Source organism: Canis lupus, chromosome 28, assembly GCF_003254725.2.
Source record: "Canis lupus dingo isolate Sandy chromosome 28, ASM325472v2, whole genome shotgun sequence".
In the NCBI taxonomy this organism is placed as follows: Eukaryota; Metazoa; Chordata; class Mammalia; order Carnivora; family Canidae; genus Canis; species Canis lupus.
Window position 1 is genome coordinate 15,012,462 of NC_064270.1, and position 7,946 is coordinate 15,020,407.

The 7,946-nt window shown below is 49.7% G+C and overlaps 1 protein-coding gene across 9 annotated transcripts in view; it reads left to right on the forward strand.

Moving 5' to 3' along the window:
- The window catches only part of GBF1 (golgi brefeldin A resistant guanine nucleotide exchange factor 1), a 120,816-nt gene extending 113,854 nt beyond the window's left edge, over nucleotides 1-6,962 (forward strand). For 5 of the 9 annotated variants that reach the window (XM_025467018.3, XM_025467019.3, XM_025467021.3 and 2 more), the window contains 11 exons: nucleotides 1,180-1,405; nucleotides 1,917-2,077; nucleotides 2,211-2,457; nucleotides 2,578-2,783; nucleotides 3,929-4,079; nucleotides 4,180-4,310; nucleotides 4,515-4,616; nucleotides 4,894-5,007; nucleotides 5,159-5,339; nucleotides 5,504-5,632; nucleotides 6,112-6,962. In XM_025467018.3, the coding sequence (XP_025322803.1) occupies nucleotides 1,180-1,405; nucleotides 1,917-2,077; nucleotides 2,211-2,457; nucleotides 2,578-2,783; nucleotides 3,929-4,079; nucleotides 4,180-4,310; nucleotides 4,515-4,616; nucleotides 4,894-5,007; nucleotides 5,159-5,339; nucleotides 5,504-5,632; nucleotides 6,112-6,392 (1,929 nt within the window). In that variant the 3' untranslated portion in view covers nucleotides 6,393-6,962. The remainder of the gene's footprint in view (nucleotides 1-1,179; nucleotides 1,406-1,916; nucleotides 2,078-2,210; nucleotides 2,458-2,577; nucleotides 2,784-3,928; nucleotides 4,080-4,179; nucleotides 4,311-4,514; nucleotides 4,617-4,893; nucleotides 5,008-5,158; nucleotides 5,340-5,503; nucleotides 5,633-6,111) is intronic. The other 4 variants (XM_025467020.3, XM_049103007.1, XM_025467024.3 and 1 more) reach the window with 1 other exon arrangement.
- Nucleotides 6,963-7,946: the final 984 nt, after the last annotated feature.

Consider the following 7,946-nt stretch of genomic DNA (forward strand, 5'->3'; position numbering starts at 1 on the left):
TTCATGAATGTTCATAGGAGCTTTGTTTGTAGTAGCCAAAAACTGGAATCAGCACAGATGATTTTCAACAAGTAAATGGTTAAACTGTGTTACATGTATACCATGGAATTCTGTTTGGCAATCAAAGCAACAAACTATTGGTAACAGCTTGGATGCATCTCCAGGGAATTATGCTGAGTGAAAAAAGCCAATCCCAAAGGCTATATATTATATAATTTCATTTAAATAACATTTTGAAATGACAGAATTTTAGAAGTTATGGACAGATTGCCAGGGGTTAGGGTTGGGGGCAAAAAGAGGTAAGTGTGAGCATCTGGGTGGCTCATTGGTTGAGCATCTGTCTTGGGCTCAGGTTGTGATCTTGGGGTCCTGAGATCGAGTCCCGCATTGGGCTCCCCGCAAGGAGGCTGCTTCTCCCTCTGCCAATGTCTCTGTCTCTCTCTCTGTCTCTCTCATGAATGGATAAATAAAATCTTAAAAAAAAAAAAAAAAAAGAAGAAGCAGGTGTGTTTTTAAGGGCAATGTGAGGAAAATCCTTGGTGGTAGAACCATTTGACATCTTGACTAGTTAAGGATACACAAACCTAAAATTAGGTGATTAAATTGTGTAGAACTTAATATGTATAGGCGTACATATATTAGTAATGTAAAGCTGGGGAAACCTGAATAAAATCAGTGGATTGTATCAATATCAGTATCACTCTTATCATATACTATGTTTTTTTTTTTATATACTGGAGTTTTATGTAATGTGACCATTAAGCAGAGCAAAAAAAAAAAAATCTATAGCTCAATAAGAATTTTAATTAAACTGAAAAGAAGGAGGTGCCTGGCTGGCTCAGTCAGTTAAGCATCTGCCTTCAGCTCAGATCATGATCCCAGGGTCCTAGGATCAAGCCCCATGTTGGGTTTCCTACTTATTGGGGAGCCTGCTTCTCCTTCTCCCTCTGCCATTCCCCCTGCTCATGCTCTCTGGCTCACTCGCTTGTTCGCACTGTCTCTCTCTCAAATAAAATCTTAAAAAAAAAAAAAAAAAAAAAACAACCCTGAGAAAAGAAAAGACCAGCAGCAGTATTCTTAGGTGGGTCCTAGCCAAACCATGCTCAGTGGCCTAAGGAAACTGGTGGGGAAGGATTCTAAAGAAGCTATGTGCCCACTTCCTGCTCCCCACCTACCCAGGTGCTGCTCTCCCTGCGTATTTTGCTACTAATGAAGCCCAGCGTGCTGTCCCGAGTCAGTCACCAGGTAGCCTATGGGCTCCATGAACTTCTTAAGACCAACGCAGCCAACATCCACTCAGGTGACGACTGGGCCACTCTCTTCACACTGCTGGAATGCATTGGCTCAGGTGTAAAGCCTCCAGCTGCCCTGCAGGCCACAGCCAGGGCTGAAGCACCTGATGCCGGTAAGCCCTTTTCCAGGGAGACTCTCTGATTGGCAGATAAGTAGTTATGGCCCTGGGGGTTGAGACAGGAAAACAAAATAATAGGTTATTGTGTTTAGCAGATTAAACAAACACCCCTGGCTTCCACCATGTGCTTCCAGAGCTTCCTATAGCCACTGGCTTTTCCCAGGTTAAACAGTATGAAGGCTACAAAGCAACATAGATGGCTATGACCCCAGCCTTCCTACTGTCCTGAGGACTGTTTTCTCAGAAACTATGTCCTCACCACCACCCCCATGCCCTGACAGCTGCTACTAGATGCCATCAGGGGCCCAAATTAGCCTACTGCCCCATTTGGTCAAGAGAATCTGTCCAGACCATCCTTCAGCACCCTGCTGACAGGGTTGAAACAAAGCTGGACCAAGAAAGAGGAGAGACCAGGCTTCAGCACCTATTTCTCAGAACTGAAATCATCCCTCATCCCAGTGTCCCCATTTCCACCCTGACTCTGCCCTTCTCTCTCCTGTCTCAGGGGCCCAATCAGACAGCGAACTCCCATCCTACCATCAGAATGATGTGAGCCTGGACCGAGGATACACTTCTGACTCGGAGGTCTATGCTGACCATTGCAGGCCTGGCAAGATCCACCGATCAGCCACTGATGCTGATGTAGTCAACAGCGGCTGGTTAGTGGTAAGTGAGCATATGGGCAGTGGATGAGTCTTCCCTCATTGGCCTGTGGGAAAGATTCCTGTTCCTCCAAGAGGGCATCTGAGGGAAGATCAGGCTCAAGTCTGGCTTCCCAGCAACTCTTTGTACTTTTCAGGTGGGGAAGGATGACATTGATAACTCCAAGCCAGGTCCTGGGCCCAGCCGGCTAGGCCCTTCACCCCTGGTCAATCAGTACAGCCTAACAGTGGGGCTGGACCTCGGGCCACACGACACTAAGTCCCTGCTTAAATGTGTAGAATCTCTGTCCTTCATTGTGCGTGATGCTGCCCACATTACACCTGACAACTTTGAGCTCTGCGTGAAGACTCTCCGTATCTTTGTGGAGGCCAGTCTGAATGGCGGTGGGTTACCCAATGAAGGGGCAGCAGGGGAGTAGCTATGTGAATATACTGGGGGAAAGGGAGGAAAGGTAGGCCCTTTGTGTCCATGTAGAAATATGACCTGGATCTGCCTCTGCTCAGGGTGCAAGTCCCAGGAGAAACGTGGCAAGAGTCACAAATATGACAGCAAAGGAAACCGCTTCAAGAAGAAATCCAAGGAAGGTTCAGTGCTTCGGCGGCCTCGAACCTCTGGCCAACATGCCACTCGGGGTGGGCATAGTGACGATGATGAGGATGAAGGGGTGCCTGCCAGCTACCATACGGTGTCTTTACAGGTCAGTCAGGACGTAAGTATGGCATCCTTTACTTCCTCTCCTCTTCCTGCCCCTGACATTGGGAGGATAGGCAGGGCTAGGGACAGCCAGGGCTGAGAGGAAGGGCTTATGTTTTCCAACCTAGGCCCTTGTCCACCGCTTCCACAATGTTCTCCTATCCAAGACCACCTGTTGTAAGTTTTTGTTTGTTTAATATTTAATATTTATGTTTTGAATAAGTAGTGTATGCATGTGGTACAAGTTCAGAAGTATAAAAGGGTAAACAGATAAAAGTAAGTCCTATTCCATTCCTGCCCCCAGCTGCTAAGTTCCCCCTCCCTGGAGGTAGACACTGCCACCAGTTTCTTGTCCTTCCAGAGTTATTCTTTGTTCAAGATATATAAAATTTATTTTACAAACAGACTTCGTATCACTAAATAGAGAACTAATTGCCTTAAATAGAATAACCTTAGAAAAATGATGAAAACAAAAAGTTATTAAAGCTGACTAGACATTATTGCCCACCAAAGCCTGTGCAACTAAAGTTTGCTTTGTTTTTAAAATGAAATTAACAAGATAAGGCTTTATTTGTCATCTATTTACTCATGAGAGACACACAGAGAGAAGTAGAGACATAGGCAGAGAGAGAGGCAGGCTCCCTGTGAGGAGCCCGATGCAGGACTCAATCAGTCCCAGGACCCTGGGATCATGACCTGAGCCGAAGGCAGACACTCAACCACTGACCACGCAGGCACCCCAATTCATTGTTACGAAACACTCATTCCTCACACCTCCTTATGTCTCTCCCAACTCTGGGAAACACTGGCTGGCAGGGGCAACCAGTTCATGAAGCTGAGGAGAAAAGAGGGGTGGGTCAGCAGTTGAGCGTCTGCCTTGGGCTCAGGGCCTGATGGGCTCCTTGAAGGAAGCCTGCTTCTCCTTCTGCCTGTGTCTGCTTCCCCCCCTCCCCCGTGTGTGTGTGTGTGTGTGTGTGTGTGTGTGTGTGTGATGAATGAATGAATAAAATCTTGGAAAAAAAAAAAAAGAGGGATGAGAGGAGTGGAGTATGGTGTGACTGGTACTAGGGGCTCCCTTGAGGATTCAGCCAGGGACAGTGTTTGAGGGGGCATCCACCAGACCTTACTCCAACTCATAACCTGCCCCTCCTGTGACCCCAGTTGTTAGATCTGATGCACACCCTGCACACGCGAGCAGCCTCTATCTACAGCTCTTGGGCGGAGGAACAGCGCCACCTAGAGACAGGTGGCCGGAAGATAGAAGCGGATTCACGTACCCTCTGGGCCCACTGCTGGTGTCCCTTACTGCAGGGTAAACCTTAGGGGAGCAGGCAGGGCAGGGGCAGAGGTGGAACTTGGGAAGTACCAGGATCAGGATGTCTAAAGGATCCTGAGCCTGTTTTCACTCTTAGGCATTGCCTGCTTGTGCTGTGATGCCCGGCGCCAGGTGCGGATGCAAGCACTGACTTATCTGCAACGAGCACTACTGGTACATGATCTGCAGAAGCTAGATGCCCTGGAGTGGGAGTCCTGTTTTAACAAGGTGGGACTTCCTCTAGTCTTAAGGTAAAGTTCAAATCCTTAAGACAGGGAGAACTGGGCAGCCTGAAGAGCCCCTAATGTCAATCCTCCATCTGCATTCCTACCTTTCCTCCTACTCTATGCTCATCCACCCCAACCACTGGCTACCTTGGAGCAAGGCTGCCAACTGACCCTGTTAGGAAGACATTGGCTCTTTACCCACCAGGTGCTGTTTCCTCTACTGACCAAACTCTTGGAGAACATCAGCCCTGCAGATGTGGGTGGGATGGAGGAGACTCGAATGAGGGCTTCCACACTGCTGTCTAAGGTACCTGCTCACCACCCTCACTTACCCACTCTTCCCACACCTGCCTTTCTGCGAGGAGGGAAGCTAGGGGTTCTGCTAGGACCTAGAGATGCAATGTGGGTGCTCAGGACCCCAGCTATGGAGACTTAACAGGACCCAGGGACCTGGGAGGATTCTGGAATTCGAAGGAATCTCTGATTTAGGATTCCCATGCAAGATAGGGCAGGCTTGCCTCCCAGCCTTAGGGAAGGATGCAGACAGCTCTGACCCTTCACTGAAACGGGCTGGTGGGCCTTAGGTCTTCCTGCAGCACCTGTCTCCACTGCTGTCACTCTCTACCTTTGCGGCCCTCTGGCTGACCATCCTGGACTTCATGGACAAGTATATGCATGCAGGATCCAGTGACTTACTGGTATGTTCTACCTCAGCCTGACTCCCACTGCCTGCTTCCTCTCGCACCTCCTGGGAAGACATGCATTTTTTTTCCTTGGTGGCTGCCTCCTCCTTACCATATCCCTTGGATGCCCTCTTTCCTATTCACATGGTCCCACTGCCACCTACAGTCAGAGGCCATCCCTGAGTCTCTGAAGAACATGCTCCTGGTGATGGACACAGCAGAGATTTTCCACAATGCAGATGCCCGAGGAGGCAGCCCCTCAGCCCTCTGGGAGATCACCTGGGAGCGCATTGACTGTTTTCTGCCCCACCTACGAGATGAGCTCTTCAAGCAGACTGTCATCCAGGGTAGGAGGCTTAGTTCAACTTTGTTGAAGAGAGTCCCCATCAAAGAGTCTAGAGCTAAAAATCAGTTCTCTGTACTGCCGTCAGTGGGAAGATTGATGGGTAGCCAGGGCTACGCTTGAAAGGAAGCACTAAGAGCTGCCATTTGGCTTTTCTGCCCTTCCCAGACCCCATGCCACTGGAGCCACATGCCCAAAAAACTCTGGCCTCAGCCCACATGACTCCTGCTGCTGGAGACACAAGGACACCTGGCCATCCACCTCCCCCAGAGATGCCTTCTGAGCTGGGGGCCTGTGGTGAGTCCTTTTTAGCTAGTCTCCTGGGTGTTGAACAGGAAGTAGGAAGCCTAAGAGGAGGCCCAGGGTAGTTTGGGATTGCTGCTGAGCATGGGCTGTGAGCCAGGGGAAGAAGGGAACCAGAGTATTTTGGTTGCCTGCTCTTCCTGTGGGAAATGGCAGGATCAAATAGGCTATCTGCTTGAGATTTTCAGATTTGGAAAGAGGGGCCAGATCAAGAACTTGGAATAAATATGCAAAGGTTGCCCTTTGGGGATTCTAGTAAAGATCAGACCAGAACTAACCTGACTGGAGGTACAGCAAAGAAGGTAGAAGGTAGATAGAAGATAGCTGGATATCTGAATGAGTTTCAAGGGGAGATTCCCAACTGCTTAGACTAGCAGAGGTCATTTTGCTCACAGGAATGGGGAGGAGCAGAAGTTAGGTAAACCAGCTGGGGAATATGAAGGAGTGTGACCAGCCCCTTGCTCTCCCTGTAGACTTCGAGAAGCCTGAGGGCCCTCGACCTGCCAACAGCAGCTCTCCTGGATCACCAGTGGCATCTAGCCCCAACAGACTGAGCCCTACTTCAGATGGGCCTCCTCCTCTGGCTCAGCCTCCACTGATCCTGCAGCCCTTGGCCTCCCCATTGCAGGTGGGCGTACCACCCATGACTCTACCAATCATCCTCAACCCTGCTCTCATTGAGGCCACTTCACCAGTGCCCCTCCTGGCCACACCCCGCCCCACAGACCCAATGCCCACCTCCGAGGTCAACTAAGGCAGGCCCCACAGAGATCAGGACCAGTACTTCCTACCAGGCTGTCCCCAGCCACCCTTCGGGCTGTCCCCAGGGCACAAACTTTTCAGGCCCAGCCTGAGCTGCTGTGGCTGCCACTTGGATGGAGACCTGAAAAAGAGAAGTTTTATAGCCTGAAACCCATAATCAGGCTGGGGGACCTTCTTCCTCTGCTCTCCATTCCTGGGGGCTCTAACCTGAGAAACACCCTCAGGTATATCACCTGCAACTTGGCAGCCCTGGAGAGGTATCTGTGAGCCAACCCTACAGTGCCCATCCTCGTGCTCCTCCTGCCTGTGGTCAGGCATTAAGAGCCAAGCCAACCACTCTGCACTTTGTGTCCCTCTCCCATCTCCACTCTCATCAGCGCTGGGCCATCTCCTCCAGTTCTTCCTCTTTTATTGATTAGTTAGTTTGGAAAGTTGATTGGCACCATGGAGGGTTGGCAGGTGGGGCTGGACAGAGGGACTACGCACAGGAACATGTACATATGGAAAAACAGGACAACAATGGACTTTTTATGATGTAATAAATGTCTTAGTATCAATGTCATTGCCTTTCACTCTGGTTTCCTTTTTGAGCTTATGGGCATCTGTTACTGGGGTACCCAGGGCTTGGGCCTTGCATGAACAGAAGTGAGGCTGAGCCTACCAACAGTCTGGCCCATGTGACCACAGGCCAGCAGCCAGCCAGACTCCAGTCAGGATTCCTTCACCAATGCTGCTGCCCCTACCATCACCACCATAGCAATGCGCTGTTGTCCCCAGGGATATACCAGGGGTTTGGTTATTTGTCCTCTTCCCTAACTGCTCCAAGGTTGACACTTGAGACAGCCTAAACTGGACTCAGGGAAAATGAACCAGAGTTGAGCTGTAGTTACTCAAAAGTCTTCCCTCAGATGTTCCTCATGGTCAGGAGCACAAAGGGGGGCCTTTGGGGCTTAGGAGGGAAGCCATCTTGTCCACAGCTATGATTGTGTATTTCTGGGCACGGGGCATTCATTTTGGCCCCAGACTGAGGATGGACAATTTTGTCCTGCTCTATAGTCTCCGTCTCAGTTACTAACATGATTGGGGAACCCCTCCACTTTTTCCTCTTTGTGTCAGGGTAAGACAAGTGGAAGTATACATGGGCAGGCAGTGTGGTTTCTGTCTGCTGAGGCACTGTGGGTGGGATGCAGAATGCTATGTATGAAGCTTTCCCAGTTGAAACATCTACATGTCTTGGCTTCCTCCTCCACAGTAGCCCCCTCCCTCCCTAGGGAGAGGCAAGGGAGTGGTACTACCTGTCGTATTACCAGCTGGCCTCCCCCATGGAGATTTAGGGATACTCACCCTCTCCATTTTATTTTTTCACCCTCTCCATTTCAAAACGTCCAGAGGAAAGCTAAAGACCTAAGACCCTAATGCGGAGAAGTAACATTGTTGGAGCACTTATATGTATCAATAGTAAGTGCATTGCCCACACAACTGTGTAGAGGTGTTTACTCCTCTTATGGATGAGGCAGTGGGTTCAAAGAGGCCAAGTCCCAGGTCT